This window comes from Castor canadensis, chromosome X (genome assembly GCF_047511655.1).
Source record: "Castor canadensis chromosome X, mCasCan1.hap1v2, whole genome shotgun sequence".
In the NCBI taxonomy this organism is placed as follows: Eukaryota; Metazoa; Chordata; class Mammalia; order Rodentia; family Castoridae; genus Castor; species Castor canadensis.
Genome location: NC_133405.1, coordinates 126,499,987 through 126,521,200, shown reverse-complemented (window position 1 = coordinate 126,521,200; position 21,214 = coordinate 126,499,987). Strand labels below are relative to the sequence as shown.

Genomic DNA, 21,214 nt, shown 5'->3' with positions numbered 1-21,214 from the left:
GCTATATCTCATAGGAACAGGAGAAGATAAGAGTTTAGAGAAGGCTTAGAAGAGGGTCATTCACTTCAAGGAACTGATAAAGGTATTCAATTTTTTCCATTACCGATCTCTTCAGATTTCAACTCAACGTCACAACTTCTTAACGTTTATAACTATACAAATAGAATGCTCAGTGTTGTAGGTAATGTGGATAACAGTTAAGGGCATAGGGCCAGTTCTGTTTAAGACACCCCTGGGTTCAAATTTCTCCTTTACCATTTGCTAGCTTTGTGATCTTGGGCAAATTACTTAACTTCTCAGGGCCCTGATCTCCCTTTCTATTAAAAGTAGACTGGTGAGTATATGGCCCCTTGGATTCTTCATTTCACCTTCTCATGAAAATGTTACCTCTACCTGTCTGGTAGCTATCCCCGCCTCGCCTTTTGGGTAATGGCCTATAATTTCCCTTGCTCTGATTCAGTGTGTTTCTGGAAGTTGATTCCATCACTGCCTGCACTCTGGCCCTGGTTCTAGCTGCAGGGAAAGACATGTGAACCAAGCCTGGCTGATGTGGGCACAGTACGGGGATGGACATTCGACCCAAGCTAGATCAGCTGAGAAACATTCTGCCAGGACTTTCATTGGACCCACTACTGAAAAAGTTTGCTTTTTATGGAGGCCACCACTTTGGGAGACTATACTGTATAGCTGCTAACAGGCCACTTCTACCACCACAGAGGACAAGCCTTACCATAGTTTAGATCTGGGATATCTCCCAAAGGTCCATGTGTTGAAGGCTAGGTCCCCAGCCTGTGGCATTACTGGGAGGTGGTGGAACATTTAAGAAGTATGGCCTTGCTGAAGGAAGTCAGGTCATTTGGGGCATGTCCTTAAAGGAGATACTGGGACCCTGGAACCTCTTCTTACTTTTTTTTTAACTGCTTCCTACCAGCCATGAGGTGAGCAGCTCCACTGCCATGTTTCTACCATAATGTACTGTACTGCCACAGGCCCTAAGAAACAGGGCTAACCAACCATGGTCAGAAACCTCTGAAACCATGAGGCAAAATAAAAGTTTCCTCCTTTTAGGCTGATTTTTCTAAGCTATTTAGTCATGGTGACAGAAAACTGACTTAACACAAGCCTGACAGAGAATAAAGCCCACTAAGTCACACTGGGAGAAGCAATGTAAAGAGACATATTTGATCATTTGAGCTCCTAAATACAACCAGGCCCTAGGACAATCTCCTAGGCTTTTCAGTTATTTGAGCAATAAATTCTCTTTTGTAATTAAAGGCTATTTGAGATAAACTTCTGTCATAGGAAAATGAAAGAATCCTGTCAAATACAATGAATGTCTACATGGCCATGCTGAATTAGATACTAAAAACATTTATATGATGCTATTAATGTTGAGGCAAGATGGCTTAAGCAATGAAAGGCAATGTAATTACCTCAATGTTAATGCACGATCAAGGCAACTCTAAGGCAAATGCGTGCCTGATGGTAGCACCAAAGTACTTCTTTTGAAAAGTTTCCTATTCAATTTCAAGCTGGGGGGGAGCACAGAGATGAATGTTGTCATCTGTACACCAGAAAGGACACAGAGAGTACAAAGTCCCTGTTTCCTCTACTTCTGTCCCATATGAAAATTGATACATCAGCTCACTGATCTCCCGGATTTTACTACTGGTTCATTCCAATCCATACTGTACAAAGAGTGGTCACAGAAAGACCTGGAATCTTGACACTGTTTCTCTGCTCAAAATTCTCCAGTGCCTACAAGATAGAATCTAAATCACTTAGATTGCCACCTGAGGTTCATGTGCTGGCTCTTCCTCTAGCATGCAGCCTAAGCACCTGCCACTTGCTCCCTAGCCCCCCAAGAAACACAACTGAGTGTTCCTTGCACTTCTGGCCTTGTACACATGCTTGCACTCTCTCCTCTGGGAAGCATCCTCCAGACTACCAGGCTATTCATTCCCTTTCCTATGCTCCATGTCAGAGAGGTCAGAGGCCTCAGGCCAATCTCTCCTCTTGGTATTTTTCCTTTGCATTAAGAATCACTAAGTGTCATCGCCTTGCTAAGTTCCAAGGGAGGAAAATAGAGTTCAATTATTCAAATGAAATACTCAGAAGAGACTAGGATAAATGTTGAAAATATATGATCTCATCCCCATGTTGTTAAGAAAGTGAAAAACCCTATTACAAAAACTAGTTAAATTCATTTGTTGTACTAGTAATATTCTTCCAGCAATAACCTTTTCGAATATTAACTGGGAGTAAGGAAATGCAAGGTTTGGGACTTAAGATGTACTTTAAAGTGAGAATTATAATAGCATTTACTTTCAAATGACCGCATCTATCATTGACACTGCCAGCTGTGTAACACTGTCTTTTTGCATTAGTTTAAAAGATAGAGTTTGTAAAATTTGATAAACTTCAGGTGGTTCAGAGAATAATTTTGAAGATAGGGGCTCCAGTATGCAGCAGCTTTGGGCTTTACTTAAGGGGATCACAAGTATGCAATTCTCACTTTGTAATGATGTCTTCCTCTTGCTGCTTATGAGCTTTCCCCCACCCCAAGCCTACAAGCTGCAAGCACAAGCTGCAAGCTTGGTGGGGAGCCAAGCATTGCAGACATCTACTTCATTCCAGATTCCATCACTGAGATCTTTCCAAACTCACAGAAACCACTCTGGGTCACTTAACTACGATCAAATGATTTTACCACCCTCCAAGGAGACTTTAATTCTTTGCCACTCCCTTGGCAATTCTTATAGTAAGGGGGGTGGTAGGGGGACTACTGACATGTCAGTCCTAAGCCTGGTGTTGTGGAAACTTAAAACACATTCAAACTCAAAAGAGGTATCAGTCCCCTCCTGGCTGATGCCAGATGTTGTGGCTATCAATGGATTACTTGGTGCCATGCTGGCAAACTTTCATTTGAACAGGAGAAACGCAGATGTCACTATTCTCGAACTGTCAGGGTTGGGCTTGGAACACAGAAATACTTTGTGTCCCTCACATCTGGGCCTTTTTTTTTGAGACACAGTCTCACTATATACATATATGTATATATGCATGTACATACATATATAAAACCTCCTTCCTCCACCTCCCCAGTGCACAACTGGGCTCTGATCTGGGGTCTCCAGGGGATCTACTAGGAGTTCACACATGCACTTTGGTGTGGCAGACAGGAAAGTAAAGGTCCACAACATTACTGAAATTTTTGTGTGACCATTTTTCTCATGAGAAGACGAGATATTCAGCCTTTATAAAATACTCAAATAGGTCTGTAACCCATATGATTAAGAATCACTTCTCTAAATGTATCTTATAAGCGTTATGTTCCCATTACCTTTTAAATGTTATTACTGTTATTATTAATTATTTATTATTTGGGGTTTTTTTGAGATAGGGTCTCACCATGACATATTTAGACCTGGGCTTGCTAAGTTTCCAAATATATCTGGGGGACTTTAGCAGGCATTTGTTCTTGTTCTCTAATTCTCCTAACATTTTGGCAAAAAAAAAGTGGTGTGCATACAGTTGATTATCAGTCTTTTAACAGACCTTCTTGTACACTAGTTTGCCTTTCACTTTTGAAAAACATACCTTGCAAAGTTGAAATGCATAAGTACTTTCTGTTGGTTGGGTGAAGAGTTCTAAGCATGTGTACTTTATCACCTTTGGTTCTTATGGTGCTCAAATCTTCAGTGTCTTAATTACTTGTCTGGCTGATCTGTTAGTTTCTAAAAGAGTTTTGAAACTCCCACTATGATTATGGGTTGGTCAACTTCTAGAACTAGGTCCAATTTTATGTTATATACTTTGAAGCTATGTTGTTAGTATTCTATGGATCTAAAATTGCTATATTTTCTTGGCGAATTATCCTTTTGTCATAAAGAATATTTTCTTTGTCCCTAATGACATATTTTTGAAAACATTTTAGAGTCTACTCTATGATGACATCAACTTCTTTTTAAATATTTGCCTAGTATAGCTTGTCTCATTCCTGCAGTATTCTGTTTTAGATTTTATCTTTTATAAGCTGCATATACACTTCTACACTTTTGAAATAATTTCCACTATTATTGGACTAATCAAAGCATCTACATTCATTGTGTTTACTAATACAATTGGACTTATTTGCATGTCTTCTGCTGCTCTTTATATTTGCCATGCTTTTCCTTGTGATACTTCTCAACCACCCAAGCACCATTTTTCTTCCCTCTCTTGGAGTGATGAGATTTTCTTTATTCTTCTATTGCTTTGAAAGATATATACTTCATTATCTCCCTCTAATGAGAGAGCATTTCATTATGTAATGCCCAGGCTGGCTTTGAGCTCCCAATCCTCATGTCCCAGTCTGTGAGTATTAGGATTACAGGCCTGCACCACCATGTCTGGCTCCATTTATATTATTTTAATGGTAATACTTAAATATGAACTCTTGAGATAAGATATAATGCTTTTATCCTATTTCATACTGTGATAAAGGCCATAAAATACTTTAACTCCAATTTCTTACCAGTCTTCTGCCATATTATTATTTTCAAATACCTAATTACATTTTTTAACCCTCACCCAATTAGTCTTTATTACTCCATGTTTTATTTATGCCATTCTTTTCATTTTAAATTCCACTGGCATTAAATAGCAGTATTTAGTTACTGTCCAGGTCTTTTAATTATCTGCTTTATTATGCCCAATAATTTGTACTTATTCTGTATAATATTTTCATCATTATTTTTCTTTCTGATTCATATTCTCTTATCACTAGTACATACTTAATAATTTTTATTAGAGCCTTCAAACGGAGCTGTTATTGAAGAAATATACAAAGTATTTTTTATCTGGGTAAAGATATATCTTTTTTAAAGTCAATAAAATTTGACGACATTCCCTAGAATATATATTCACAAAATCAAACATGAAAAAGAACACTTTTGTAGACAAAGTTCTTCCTTCTTGGCCTTAGAGGCAAGTAACATTTAGCAGCAAGTATATTGGACAAATGATGAATGGGAAAAGTTCTTCTCTTTCACAGATACAGGAAAGGAAATTAGTTGACAGGTTAGCTGATTTGAATAAACTGTTGACTAAAGGAAGAATCTGTTTGACATATTTATCACAGAATGGTTTCTAACCAGTGAAACCAATATAAATTGATCTCAATTTAAAAATTAAATCAAACAGTTCAGAGCTTGAACCGACATTTAAAAATGCCTCATATAAATATATGCACGTATTTAGACAGAAATATAGCATAAACTGTAGAAACCTGATTCATTCCTTTTTTATTGTGGTATAATGTATGTAACACAGAGTACCTGCCTAAGATCGCTCAAAGACGACAGGGCCCTAAATGGGCTAGGGCTCTACAACTGAGAAGACAAGTTGTTGGGGCAGGATGGGCACAGGGTAGGGTTAGATGGGAAGGTATGCGATTCTGTACTTGTAGATTTACAGGATTTCCCAGCAAAAGTGCACCTGGAGTAATCTGGTTGACTAAATGAAAAGAGGGCAAAGATGAAGCCCTCTCACTAACTACCCCCAAAATAAATACAACTAAAGGCTCACACAAGTGTTTTTAATCATTAAAATGTTGGGGAGGAAAGTCCAACCTTGTAGTTTTGGTTTAGTAGGACAGTTCTTTTGCTCCTGAGGGAAGGCAAGCTGGGTGATTAGGATGGCTCATATCTGCAGAAAGATTTTTTTTGTTTTTTGTTTTTTGAGATGGGGACTCACTATATACTGAAGCTGGCCTGGAACATGGCATCCTGCTGTCTCTGCCTCCCAAGTGCTAGGATAAGAGACATGTACCAACATGCCCAACTCCTGGAAGATGTATTTTATCAACAAGGATGAAGAATACCTTTCTGTGCATGGGACGGTGCTTGATGCAAAAGATGGAAATCGATGCTGTCTTTGAACTTAGGATCTCACTACATCAATGAGGAGACATAATTACATTCAGAAAACAGAAAGCAATTAGCAGCTCTATCAGGCCTTTCAGGAAAAGGAGTATCATGTGCTAGATTAGTCATGTGAGGCCAAAAGTATTTATGTGTAGACTATATCAAAGTCATAATAACATCAAGAACACCCATTATATACTGATTGCCCATGAATTGCCAGGCAATGTACCAAACACTAATTTTTTCTTTAAAATAACTCAATGGAAGCAAGTGTTATTATCCCTATTTTTACAGTGAGGGCATGGACTCAGAAAGGATGAACACGGTTATACATGTGGCTCAAAGCAGAGTTGAGGAGTCACACCTAGGTCTAACTTAAGAACCAGGCTTTACCAGGTCTCCTTACAGCCCCTTCCAATCCAAACTTTCAACTTGGATTTTAAAACACTTTACAGTGTATAGTATGTAATTATAATATATTCCATGTAAAATGCAAAAATGTAACCTTCCTCCATCTGTCTGTTCCTTCTTCAGCTTTCAACTTGAATATCATTTGTTGCAGGACAACTGTCATACCTCACCAAACAGGGTTAGGGGTCCTTTCTCAAAGCACCCGAAAAAAGACCTCAATCCTTCCTGTGTATTCTCACAAGTCAATGAGCTCTGGGATTGGTAGTAGTAGATGACCAGAACTAATGTGAAACTCTTTTTAGTCTTTATTTCTTCCATTCAGTGTAGATGAAAAATAATAATGTATGTGATTAAGGGGTGCTACCAAGATTCTGCTGCAGTTACCATAGTAGACAATAGTACAAGCACATTACCTTCTAAAATCCAGACATTTCTAACCTACAAACCACATCTGGCCTGAAGAGTTTCTGAAAAGTGACTTGGGACCTATACCCTATGCATAAATGCCACCACATTACAGAACTATTTATTTATTTATTTATTTACCTATTTATTTTTCAGTGCTGTGGATCCAACCCAGGGCTCTGAGTATGCTAGGTAAGTGCTCTACCACTAAGCCATACCCCTAGCCCTACCATTCATTCTTTTTTGTAGGTACAGCACTTTGTACAGAGCCTTGCATATAACAGGGACACAATAAATATTTCCTGAGTGAGGAAGTAAGGCTGAGAGATTCGCTAAGAAGGAAAAATGGTCAGTGACTTGGGAGTGACCATAACTTCTCAACTTGCAGGCCCAGGTCTCTAGCCACCAAATGCCACTTCCTTCTTTGACTCTGAAGGACCTAAAAATAGTTGCTGTTGATTGAAGGCAAGCATTATAGTTGCTGTCTTCACTAGGAATAAAAATAGTGCAGTGGTCTTACATTTGGGACTCTCACATAACTTTAGCCTAGTAATACAAAGCACAGCAGGCATATTAATACATCAGATTATATGGGCAGCTTCACAATATCTTTGAACGTGGGATTCAGACCCTGCCCTTGGGTACTACATATAGTGACCTTTCTGACCCAATGATTTTCTTTCCTTTTTTTGCTTTTTGTGGTGCTGGGAACCAACTCATGAATGCTAGGCAAGAGCTCCACCACCAGTAGCTTTCTTGTCTGTAAAACAGCAAGGAGAAAAGGACCCAAGCTCCCCTCCCCCCAGGTGAGTCTTTAACAGGGTAACTCATAGGAAAGATAGTAACAGTTGCCCACACTCCAGAGTGGGATGCAAACCTCAGAAAGTTTTTTACTCCTATCTACTGTCTCCACAGTCCAGAGATCCCCGCCCTCATTCAGTGTACTCTGTCCAACCTACACACGCCTCTTCTCTTGTCCAAAAGAAGCAGACAGCTGTCAGAGTGGCTCAAGCGGTAAGAAGGCCTGCCTAGCAAAAGAAGCAGTCAACAAAGAAGCACTTTGTACTCAGGCACTAAGGGGGCTCGTTCTGTCTTCCACCCGAAGCAATCTTCAAAGAATTCCATAAAGAGTAGGCACAGCAACTGCTAGGACCCCAGCCTGACTCATGCATAAAAAGAATAGGGAGGAAATCACTGGCTAGCAGGACTGGGAAACCTCTCAACTGCAAGCTCTCAAGTCACAAGAGGAGACAGAGAGAAGCCTGGGGAGGAGAATGAGTGACATGAGAGATAAATCACGGAGTTCCATGGGTGGGGGGGGGTGTGTATGAGGGGGTCGGGTCCCTTCTTACCTGGTAACACAGGATGGTTTGCTGCACCAGCCTCGCGTACCCGTCCAGGCGGACCCCGGAATTACTCCTGCTCCTCATCTCCTGGACGCTCGCCCGCCGCGGCTTCCCCAGACTCAGCTCCCACGGCTGGGCGGGAGGAGATCGGGACTTTTCGAAACGACAGCACCAAGTATGATTGGAAAGCAAGCCAACCAGCGTTTCGCATAGCTGGACGGAGGGGGCGGGGGACTCGGGCTGGTGCTGTGGCGGCCCTGCCCTGACCAGGCTTGCAGAGCTCCCGAGTGTCGCGTGTCCCAGGCGACCACGCAGGACTGGCCGGGAACGAGGGTATCGGGCTTGAGGAGAAGACGCCCCAGATGAACCCCTGAGGTCTTCAGGCGGTCACGCGGCGGGCCTGAGCGCGAGGAACGACTCGGCGGCCCGGTTGCCAGGGAGCCCCCGTCCCCGCCGTGGAGCGGAACCCTCCAACTCGCTGCCTGGGGCGGGGGGGCGGTGTGGGAGGGACGGCCCGCCGGCGCAGCAGAGAACTTGGCTCTGGGCGGGAACCAAGTTGCCTCATTGAATTCGTTCCGTCTCCAGGCGGCCTTCAGCCCAGGCGAGGCCGGGGAAACAGACCCTTTGGCCTTGGTCACCTAGGTGCTCTGGACCCGTCCCCCCTCCCCCTGGGTCCGCTCCCGCCATGGAATGGAACCGGCCGGGCGCGAATGAAGGACACCCTTAAAGGGGTGGCATCCCCGCCCTGAGGAGCGCACAGCACCGCCCCTGGGCCCGCCTCCGTCTGAGGCGAAACTGTCAAGAGTCTGGCCTGAGGGGAAGGAAAATGGGCCTGCCCGTGGGAGCTCTGGAGATCCCGACTCTAGACAAAGGATGCATCTGCATCCTGGAGCTGCAGTGTGGCGAGCCCCAGAGCTGGCAGCCAAACCCACCCAAAGTAGAAGAGGGACTTGCCTACCTCAGCCACCTGAGCGTCCTTCAACCGCTGGAGATTCTAGACCCGCCTTTCCCTCAACGGCCCCGCGCCTTACCCCGTCCCGCCTCCGGGCTGACTGAAAATAGTGGAGACTAGCTGATCCCAGTTTGGAAGGAGGCCGCACAGGATCCCCCCTCCCCCCCTGCTCTTGCGGGGTCAGGGTTCCCGCAGCCCCTGCCCTAGCCATCTGGGCGATGCTCCCTGAGCATGCTCGAAGTTCGTCTACGGGACTATGACTTGAAAGGAGCTTTCCTAGTTTCTCATGGCTGGTAATTACCTATACTCCACAATCTTAGGCCCAGCATGCTTGTTCACCAAAAATCTGGCAGACGTATGAATAAGATGAACAGCTAGACTAAGGTTACCATTGTTTGCACAAGCCCTTTGCTAGTCTCCATGCACTTACTGTATGCGTGATTCATTGAGTCCAGTCCTTCCTCCTTCACCTTCTGAACCTGTCTTTGGCTTAAAGGCCAGCTCAGATCCTCCCCCTTATTAGTCCTCACCATTCTCTGAATTCCTATAGCAGTTTCTTTAGTCAGAGCTTAGGAATTGGATTCACTTCTAATTTAGTTGAATTCCAGTTCTGCCTTGTGGAAGTGGTATGACCTTTGGCATGGTGTTTTGGCTGTTTGAGCTTCAATGTTCACATCTGTTAAATGGGGCTCATAACAGCACATACCTCATAGGATGACAAAATCAACAGCATTTATCACATACCTGACTCATAGAAAAGCAACTAAAATCATAGCTGCTTTCAGCACCATTTGGAAATAATGTATTATCTAGTATTACTTGTGTTTTCAAATGTGGATGTCTTTTTTTTTTTTTGCGGACTGGGGTTTGAACTCAGGGCCTACACCTTGAGCCACTCCACCAACCCTTTTTTTATCTTTTTTAATTATTATTTATTTATTCACACGTGCATACATTGTTTGGGTCATTTCTCCCCCCTGACCCCTGCCCTCACCTTCTTCCCCTTTCCCCCCTCGCTTCCAGGCAGAACCTGTTCTGTGTTTTTCTCCAGTTCTGTTGAAGAGTAGAAATAAGCAATAATAAGAAAGACATAGTTTTTTTGCTAGTTGAGATAAGGACAGCTATACAGAGAGATTCCTAGCATTGCTTTCATGTACAAATGTGTTACAACCCAGGTTGATTCATCTGTAACTGATCTTTACACTCATTCCTGATCCCCTTCTCATGTTGACCTCTGTCACTTTAAGGTTTCTGTGTTAATTCCTCTGGAGTGGGGACATCAAATGCTTTCATGTTTTGGGTTTTCAACCTATCCCCATACCTCCTGTATGTTTTCTCCCCTCGTCATGTAACCCAAGTCCAACAACATTGCTGTATTTGCTCTAGATCTAAATACCGCATATGAGGGAGAACATACGATTTTTGGTCTTCTGAGTCTGGTTAACCTCGCTCGGAATGATGTTCTCCAGTTCCATCCATTTACTGGCAAATGATAACATTTCATTCTTCTTCATGGCTGCATAAAATTCCATTGTGTATAAATACCACAGTATTCATCAGTATTGGGGCATCTTGGTTGTTTCCATAACTTGGCTACTGTGAATAGCGCTGCAATAAACATGGGTGTGCAGGTGTCTCTGGAGTAACCTGTGTTGCATTCCTTCGGGTATATACCCACGAGTGGGATTGCTGGATTATATGGCAAAGCTATGTTTAGATTTTTAAGAAGCCTCCACATTTTTTTCCAGAGTGGCTGCACCAGCTTGCATTTCCACCAGCAGTGTATGAAGGTTCCTTTTTCCCCACATCCTCCCCAACATATATTGTTGGTGGTGTTTTTGATGATAGCTATTCTAACAGGTGTGAGGTGGAATCTTAGTGTGGTTTTGATTTGCATTTCCTTTATGGCTAGAGACAGTGAGCATTTTTTCATGTTTTTTTTTGGCCATTTGAATTTCTTCTTTTGAGAAAGTTCTATTTAGTTCAGTTGCCCATATCTTAATTGGTTCATTAATTTTGGGAGAGTTTAGTTTCTTAAGTTCCCTGTATATTCTGGTTATCAGTCCTTTGATGTATAGCTGGCAAATATTTTCTCCCATTCTGTGGGTGTTCTCTTCAGTTTAGAGACCATTTCTTTTGTTGTGCAGAAGCTTTTTAATTTTATGAAATCCCATTTGTTCATTCTTTCTCTTTGTTGCTGGGCTGCTGGGATTCTATTGAGGAAGTCCTTGCCTATACCTATTAGTTCCAGAATGTTTCCTGCTCCTTCCTGTACTAACTTCAGAGTTTCAGGTCTGATATTTAGGTCCTTGATCCATTGTGAGTTGCTACTAGTACAGGGTAATAGACATGGATCTAGTTTCAGTTTCTTGCAGATGGATAACCACTTTTCCCAGCAACATTTGTTGAAGAGGCTGCTATTTCTCCATCGTATATTTTTGGCCCCTTTGTCAAAAATAATAGGTGGGTATAGTTGTGTGGATTCATATCTGGGTCCTCTATTCTGTTCCACTGGTCTTCATGTCTGTTTTTGTGCCAGTACCATGCTGTTTTTATTGCTATTGCTAGGTAATATAGTTTGAAGTCGGGTATTGTGATACCGCCAGCATTGCTTTTTTTGCTGAGTATTGCCTTGGCTATTCGTGGTCTCTTGTGTTTCCAAATGAACTTTAGGGTAGATTTTTCAATCTCTGTGATAAAAGTCATTGGGATTTTGATGAGAATTGCATTAAACATGTAGATTGCTTTTGGTAGTATAGCCAGTTTTACTATGTTGAGTCTACCAATCCATGAGCATGGGAGATCTTTACATCTTTTGTAGTCTTCCTCCATCTCTTTCTTCAGGGGTTTGTAATTCTCCTTATAAAGGTCATTCATGTCTTTTGTTAAGTTTACTCCTAGGTATTTGATTTTTTTGAGGCTATTGTAAATGGAATTGTTTTCATGTATTCCTTCTCAGTGTGTTCATTGTTGGTGTATAGAAAAGCTAATGATTTTTGCAAGTCTATTTTGTATCCTGCCACTTTGCTATACCAGTTTGTGTTGTGTAAGAGTTTTTGGGTAGAGTTTTTTGGGTCTTTAAGATATAGAATCATATCATCTGCAAATAGGGATATTTTGACAGTTTCTTTACCTATTTGTATTCCTTTTATTCCTTCTTCTTGCCTAATTGCTCTGGCTAGGAATTCCAGTACTATGTTGAATAGGAGTGGGGATAGTGGGCACCCTTGTTGCGTTCCTGATTTTAGGGGATATGTCCAACCCTTTTTTGTGTTGAGTTTTTTTCGAAATAGGGTCTGGAGAATTATTTGCACGGGCTGGCTTCAAATCACAATCCTCCTGAGCTCTGCCTCCTCAGTATTAGGATTACAGGCCTAAGCCACTGTAGCCTGGCTATGGCCATGTTTTTCTAACTGAATTATAAATTACTCATTGAAACAGTTTAATATTTGCTACCATGCCTGGTATAGATTAAGCATGTAGGTGGAGCTCAATCAATGTTGATAAAATGAGTGAAAACTAGTCCAGCTCATTTAGGTTTCCCTGTTTGGTCTTGGTCCTTGACTAAGTCCGTGTTAGACATTCCAGAACATAAACCTAAAGTTTTACTCCATCCTTCAATTAAAGCACCCAATCCTTCATCAGATTACATACTTATTGTTTGTTTGAATCTTAGCTCTTGAATTATGCAGCAATGCATATATGTACCTCCATGCAGAATTTGCTGTGATCTAGAGAGTAAATGAAACTAGAATTCAGTTATCATAATTAAATCCCTTTTAAATTTTTAATATGTACTCTTACTAGATTTTTTCATGTATTCTTCTGTATCTACAAGCTAGACTCATAGTTTATTTCTATTATATTTTTTCTTCTCGTTGGGTGCTTCTTAGGAATATATTTTACAGGTCACTGTCCAGGGTGGAAACCAATAAATGTTTCCCTTCCAGGGTTCAGATCTTTGACTCTAAAGAAAACCACTTTATCATTGACCCAAAGGAGAGGTTCAATTCTGAATCAATTTGTTAAAAATAACCAATTTGCCAAATGTAGTTCTTTCTAGGGCAATTTAATTTCAGTTTATTGGGGATCATTTTGTTTTTAATAACAACACTTCAAAGAATGTTGAGTTTGTCTCTGTTCTACCTTCCCATCACTAATTTGACACCGAGAAGAAAGGAAAAGAAATGTCAGGGAGCATAAGATTTCTTCAAAGTGAGGAATATATTTATCAAGTATGTTTTTTAAATGTGGTATTCTCAGCACTGGGGAAGTTGAGGCAGGAGGATTGCAAATTCAAGGACAGCCAGCCCGAGCTATATAGCAGGACACTAAAAAAGTAAAATAATTCTGGATGATTTATTCAATTTTTTTCTGCTCTGACTCCTTGATGTTGTATCTGGAACCTAATGTGAAAAGAAAAGAATGCACTGATAAGAATTCTTCAATTCAAAATTATGCTCTAGTTCCCACTCAATATTTCCTTTTTATGTTCTTTGAATTCCAACCACGGTAGTGAGAAGCTGAGGCCAAGACAAAATGCATAGAACTTCAATGTTGTTATGGAACAAAATAACATCAAACAAGTCTGCTTGGTTTGCTGGTCATTCAACAAATTAGATCCTCATTGATATAACTTTCAAAAAACTGATCTGCCTCCTAGGTGGCCTTGTTAGACACAACCCAAGTCACCAAGAGGAGCAATTTTCCCATTTTTGCTGCTGCTCATTAAAGCCAACAGAATTCCTGTGTGGGATTAATGATTGCAGTGTGTTCTGGGAAAATTTTCTCCAATGTTCTGAAGAGATACTTCTTCACATGCTGGCCACTGATCTGATATTCCCTGTCCCCTAACATTGGAACCACCTCTATTTCCCATAAATAAGTTCTCAGATTGTGGGAGCAATTTTAAACCCAAAGGAGGATGCTTCTTAGGAACATTCTCTCTTTGTGCCTTTCTCTGTTACCTGTCTAAATTTTGTTTAAAAAGACAAAAGAATTTGACTTAAGGACCCCAGTCCAGACATAAAACATAACAGGAAAAATAAGGGAGGAGGGACTAAAGGACCGTGGACATTTTGCCTTCTTTGATACAGAAGTTGGTTATATAATCTGTTTTGAGAGATTGATTTCTGAGCTCTTCCCCCTTCTCCCAAATGTAGACTGTCTCATCACCTCCCCAATCAATTTAGTACTTGACCTATTTGTGGGAGCTGAGAACTTGGATGGAAAAACTGCTCAAACAGCTCTTCTCTGGGTGAAGCCAGCTTTCCACATTCATTGCTTTCATGTGTTAACTACCAACCCAGAGCCCACTACATCCTATCCTCACCTTCCTGACATTTGATACTGAGGAAGCAGACACGTGGATGGGATCTGAATTGCAGTGCATATATTCCCTACAAGTGAATGGTAACACATGCTAAAGAGAAACTCTTGAAAGAGTAATAGAAAAATGGAAAAGACGCATTAGAAACTGATCTTGTAAGGCAAGACAACCCTTTCTCTAATTTCACAGTCCAAGGGTGTTTGCTGTTTTCCTAAAAGTATTACTGTTGTGTTGATCTTCATCAGGGTTCTCACTTTGGCAGCACATATACTAAAAAAAAAGTAGAACAATCTTTGTCAGGCAAGTCCTATTGCTTCCATGCCATGCTACCAGGGAAAAGAGAATGTAAATGAATTTTCTTTGTAAAAATTACCACACTTAAAGGACTTAACTGCAAATTTGTTTCATTGACCTTTACATTTTTGTTGACTTTAGCATATAAATATATGACAATTTAATAATTCAGAGAAGAAAGATTGCAAAGACAAATTAGCACTCACAGAAATGTATATTGTTACACTGGCTAGTCTGGGATACAACATTTATTTGCAATATATGCAAGGGAGCCTTAGTGACAGATCCAACTAAAGGGTTTTGAAGTGTTCCTAATATGGACATACTTGAGGCATTGCTCAAGCTGATGTAGGTGACAAGCAGTATAAACCCTATATAACTAGACACAATTAGGGCTTGGTAAACATACGAACAACAGCACTTCCTACCAGTTGTCCCCTTGTCACTATACATTCTTCAAGACTCAACATATTTTTAGAAAATAAGTATAAATCTGGCTGGGCCAGAATACCAGTAATAACAATCAACAATGTACTGTGCAGTTGCCTTTTAAAGAACAGCAATATTATTTGTCTCTCCTCATATATCTCTTTTAGAAAGGCAATCCTACTCTATTCCCTTCTTCTGAAAGGCTATGGGGATTTGAGAAGTGACAGTATGTGTGTGTCTTCCACATTCACAATCTTCCTGACACATGATCTGTACTAAGGGTTGATCTCTCTGTGTAATCATGGTATTAGGCTAAACCTCTTAGTGCAGATCTTATAATCTGATCATTAGGGATAAGGTCTTGAATGAGTATTGGATTCATGTACAGTCACACAGTTTGTACCCTGCATAAAGATGCACCCAAGAGAGGGACTGGGGATAAAATATGACTGCCACTCTGTTAGACCATGACGCTGTGTCTGCCCAGTGGGGGCACCTTTTTCTACTTGCCCAAAGTCATTCTATTAGCTAATTGTGGCGCTATCTGCCTATATTTGTCCACTCTCACTTTATCATTATTCCTTGACTTCAGTGGAGTTTCCGTTTTTCACATCCCATATAGTCTCCAAAAGGAGATTTAGAATTCACTGAATCAGTAAGAATTTTCTGAGTTATCCCATTAGACAAAACAACACAACCTTGTTTGTATAAAAGAATAAATTTACATAGTAGAAAATAAAAACAAAAATGGAGAAGTAAGATTTGGCCATGTGGGTCACTAGAATTTAGCTTAAATACAATAAAAGCATGTATAACTAAACTCACCAACAGGCTGAAGTTAACAGTTGTTTTCTAGGATGTTATCAAGGATGACATAAGCTCTCTAAAATGTGGCTTGAAATAAGCTACTTTAAAAAACTTAGCTCTTATTCTTACTCTGTTTAGAAACAATCTTCTTTTAAAGTGAAGAACAAGAAAGCAAGTCACATATATATAAAGACCATGATAATGTGGTTTCCTCTTCCAAGAGTACCCATTGCTCTTAATTATCTTATGTTCCTCCAGAGGTTGCTGAGTATCAAATAAGTTGATTTTCATATATCTCACATTGTGTAAAAGATAAAATTAGACATCATGCCATCAAACATCATGCCTTGATTTTAGAAAAAGGAATTGCATTTGCTCAATAAAGTATAAGCTTCCCTGCTTCTGAGAGCCATATGGCTTTTACCATTGCAGGAATCTTCTTTCTCACTAAACGTGCTTTTTTCCAGGGAGATCATGAAGGCACATATTTCTGTTCTGAATACTGAAAGAAACCCCATTCCTCTCTGTAGAAGCATTGCCTGTATAAGGAAAACCAAAGTCAGTGTCATGAAGTATCTACAAGAAGCACTAAAACACCAAGCAGACAGAAACACATGGTATTGTTACTGCCAAACTGTGAGCTTGTGGCCCCGTGTACAGAATGATATGGCTCTGAGGCAGTTCAGAACTGAGATATGTCATATTCATGCAAACACTTTGGTGGATATAGTTAACAGCTCCTTCTGTGCCACAGCTCAAATAAGGCACATGGCTGTCTAAGGCAGCTGTTTCTGACTTAAGCATTTTGGTTTAAGGACATTTTTGTGAAGGAACAAACAGGTACCATAGCCCATTCAGCTGCCAGCTTCTTGTTTGAACTGCCAGTTCCATCCCTCATCCATCGCAGATCCTGGAAAGAGAACTGATGAATAGTGCATGTTCACCCAACAGGCATATTACCCAGTGTGTAACACTTAACCATTCTGTTGGTGTGAAAATGCACCCTATTCTTACTGTTAGGCATCAAAAACAACTGTGTCAAACAACTGTGCCAAAAAATGTGCTGCTTCTGTCAAATCTAATTCTCTGAAATATGATAACATACTGGTAGAGCTCGGCAGGTGAATCTCCTTCTCTGAGCTCCTCTAGAACATGGAAAAATCTGGCTATGGATGAAGAACCCCAATTATATGTGATTCTAAGCCTTCTACACAACCCAGCTCACTCCTTTAATTTTTCTGATTTCTACTTTCTCTCTCACCCTAACTTATTAACCTGCCTCATTCCCACTACCTCTGCTGTATTTCCCTACCCTGCATCATTCCTGAAATAGCTATTTGGCACAGAGCCCAGAGCTTTTCTTCTGGTATTTATAGTAAGGATAGAAGGCCATATGGCAGCAGTTTCTCATCTTTTACACCAGTGATTCTCAACCAGGTACAATTTTAACCTCCTGGGATATTTGGCAGTGTCTGGGGACATTTTTGTTTGTCACAATGGAGGGTGGAGCACTAGTGATTCTCCTGCGTGGAGGCCAGGAATGATGCTCCTCAGAAGCCTACAATTCCACTAAAAAGGAATTATCTATCACAAAATGTTGATCGTGCCTGAGGTTGAAGACCCTTCATTTCAAGGCACCCTACTGGATTTTAAACATCTAGAGACTCCAGGAGGACATCCCCATCCTTAGGAGAATGGAAAACTATTTGGTAGGTTGATGAAACTTCTCACAAATTTATTTGAATTTGTCGTAAAATAACTAATGTCCTGGAACAACTAATAAAGGCAAGTTGTCCATGGAAGGAGAAAGTATACTGGCAGAATTTAAGTTTTTATAAAATGCAAAAGATGTATTAAGAAGCAGAGGTAGGCAAAACTAGATAAGCATTTATAAGTAATGAACAGCCCAGTCTTATGAAAGAAAGAAAATGTAATGAAATTGTACTAGAAATGTCAGAATTAATGTGTGAAAGAAGCACAGCAGCAACAATCTTTCATATATTGGTGACATATATGGTCACAAATACTGGTTACAATTTCTCTTCTAGCATTTGATATATTCATGTGCACTTGACAAGGCAGCCACATTGCAGGAAAGAATTAACAAACATGAAAAAAAAAAACCAGGAAGGTTTAAGTGTTGAAGATGTGTATGATTACAGATATAATAAAATATAGTCTTATTGGCTTTTAGATATTGCAGAAATAGCACAGTACTAAAGTCTTCAGGCAATATTCAAATTAGGATTTGAAACACTGAAACTTTTAGGTTATCATTGATTCCCATTATGAAATACGAAGCCTTAAAAAAAGTTCTGGTATTTTCTCTAAAATAAAAATTGGATTCATAAACTTTCTGTCTTATAAGAGCACCCAATTTTGATCTACTAGTCATAGGTGTAATTATTCAGTTTGCTTTGCCAAAATGCCACTAAAGGATAAAGCTACTTTAAAAAATGTATTCTAGCTTGACAGAAGAAAAACACCAAAAAATATATGCTATCTCAATATGTGTATTGAGACATAATACATATCATCCCCACTTGCATGTACTGAGCAATCATTATTCACTAGCAGTGTGGTAGAGTTAGTGGAGTTACTGCTTGACTGTAAGGAATTTGAAGAGCTGGATATTCCTTGGTTTACAGTCTGCTTCTTTAAACCATTAGTAGCAATTTTATTCCAGTCTACAGCAGAATAAGCATTACAGAAAAACAGGGCAGTATGTTGAAGCTCAAATGCAAGAGACAGATCACAGTGTAACAAGTTCTAGCAATTGATTTCTCACTTCAAGATCTTATAGAGAAGTCACACATTTCACAAGTCAGTTTGGTAAAAGGTAGTTTCATTTAGACTTGTATATATTTGTTCTTCCAATGACTGCCTGGTTTAAAAGTAGTCTATATTCTCCTGGAACTAAAAGCCAACCTAACTGGGCTGTGTCTATAAATATCCACTGAATTAGGTAGGAATTCAGAGCCTCGCACTGTTTACTAAGAACACAAATCAACTGCCTGATGACAACTAATTGTTCTGGAGTCCATAAAAATGACTGTTTGATATGTACTGCCATTTTCTACAAGTACAAACTCCAATGACCCTCAGACACTGCAAAGGTGGTATTCATGCAAAAGTAATTTAGCTTTTCAAAACAGTAGTTTAATTCTCAATTTCTTAGAAAGAAGCTATTTGCTCTACCACCCGTCAGGGCATATGTAAAAATAACTTCAAAATAACCAAATTCATGCCAAAGCTTATAATAAAGTCTCCTATTGACAAATAAAGCCACTGACAACCAGAACATGTGGAGAAAGCATTGAGTCAAGCCTTAGAAAGCTATGAAAGAAAATATTAAAAATTATTTTGGGAAATGGAAAGCATGAGCTCAATAGGAAGTAAACTTTAAAAATTTTACTGTTGCTTTATTAAAGAAGCAGCCAGTACTCTATTTCCCACAAAATCCTCAGATACAGATAATTATTTAAAATTCACTGTGTTTTCCCTCTAATATTCACAATTAATATTTTCTCTTGTGTAGGTTCTGTTCACTGATTTGCAGATACAATGGCTCCTTGTCAATGATTACTTTGATCATAATTTATACACCTTTTCCTTGAGATTAAATGGAGAAATAGCAAGTTTATGAATCCAAATTTTATATTAAAGCAAATACCAGAACTTTTTTAAGGTTTCATATTTTATAATGGTTAACAATGATAACCTAAAAGTTATTTGGCAAATATTTACCAGAATATTCTGCCAGCCGTAACTTTCCACAATAAAGGTACCACCTCCATTGCTTCCTGACATTCTCTTTTGTTACACAGTAAAAGATGAACTTGAAAAATCTTAAAGGGAGCAGAAATTATAACAATGAATTTGAAATAAAACCTGAATGTAATGAGCTTACTTTGCACAAACCATAAAATCTTTGGTGACTGTGGGCCAAGTAAAAATTTGTAAATTGAATAAAATGTCCAAAACTCGCTTTTTATTTTTGTAAGAACAATCTGGTGCCAGTGATGAGTGTGTCCCCTTTCCCTGATCAGGACTGCACAATCTCAGCCTTTGTTGTCTGAGAGTCCTCTAAATTCTGGGAGTTGCATTGTCTTTGGAGGCCCTTTTGACTAGGAGAGATGCTCCTGTCAAAAATTGCCCATTGGTCCCTTGTGGATGTTTTGGGCCTCTCTCTAGTGGTGGGATGGCACATTGAGACTTAGAGTCACTGAAATCAACCCCCACCATGATGAGTCAAACAACCGTGATCCCCTCAGACTCATTCCTGAGTTATATTCTTAGACACTGAGTAAAATTTGACCCTTAGACTCTTTTAAAAAGAAATGCCTCATCTTTCTTTGTAATGTGGCCTGGACCAGTCTAAAAGATACTACAGCAGGAGGTCTGGCTTCTGAATGGTGCCCTCAATTATAAAACTGTCCTCCAAGTGAACTTTTCTGTCATAATTCCTCCAAGTGTCGTGAGGTTCCCTATGTCCAGACCTTCATGTCCTTCTTGCAGGATTTGGCCTGCATGACAAATGCCAGATGGTTTCTGCCCATTTCCCAGAGCCTCTAATTTCTTAGGACATTCTAGATGATCCCTCTTCTGTTCCACCCTGCTACCCTATTCAGTACTTTGATCTTTCTTTCCCCTACTTCTAGTACTGTCCATGTGGTTTTTCCCATCCATATTTCATGACTTGTTTGTCATTAGCTTCTGGGACCCTAAACAAAAAAACAAAAAGAAATTCCTGTTTGTTTGTTCTGTGTTTGCATGTCTTGTTTAACAAGGCTTTTTATTCCATCTGAAAGCCCTTGGGTGGAGGGGAGGGAACAGAAGGAGACCTACTGGGAATGATGAAAAGAAGCAATGTTCCCATTCTTAGATCAAACTCAATGCTATCTAGTCAGCAAGTTTGCCATCCAAAAGAATTCTCCAGGACTCTGCTGAAGGGGATAGGGAAATGCCACTAGTGGGTCACCAGGCCTCCTCCAGTAGCCCAACTCCATAGCTGCTGCCTGCACCCCAGTGGTGCCCAGACAGCAGACATGGGGTCTACATTCAGGCTGGACTAAGAGGTGCTCCTGCCTGCTGTTTGTCACTATTGGATAACTGCCATGCCCAAACTTTGTATGCTTATACAGTATTCCATCCTACAGCAACAGAATACACCTTTTTCTCAGGAGTCCATGGAACTTTTACACATCCTAGGTCATAAAGCAATCTCAACAAAAACAAAAAAAATCAAAATAATCCCCTGCAGCCTAACAGTCCATAATGGAATGAAATTAGAAATCCGTGGCAAGGAAAAGCACAAAAAACATTCAAAATCATG

The 21,214-nt window shown here is 40.1% G+C and overlaps 2 protein-coding genes across 5 annotated transcripts in view; one reads left to right on the top strand and one right to left on the bottom strand.

Annotated features, from left to right (window-relative positions):
* The window catches only part of LOC141419506 (phosphorylase b kinase regulatory subunit alpha, liver isoform-like), an 83,676-nt gene extending 75,229 nt beyond the window's left edge, over nt 1-8,447 (bottom strand). Inside the window, 1 exon segment of the mRNA XM_074062293.1 lies at nt 8,075-8,447. Within this exon segment, the coding sequence (XP_073918394.1) occupies nt 8,075-8,152 (78 nt within the window). The 5' untranslated portion in view covers nt 8,153-8,447.
* LOC109684825 (serine/threonine-protein phosphatase with EF-hands 1) overlaps nt 1-21,214 on the top strand; it is a 332,462-nt gene that overhangs the window by 167,861 nt on the left and 143,387 nt on the right. The gene's annotated exons all lie outside the window — the stretch shown is intronic.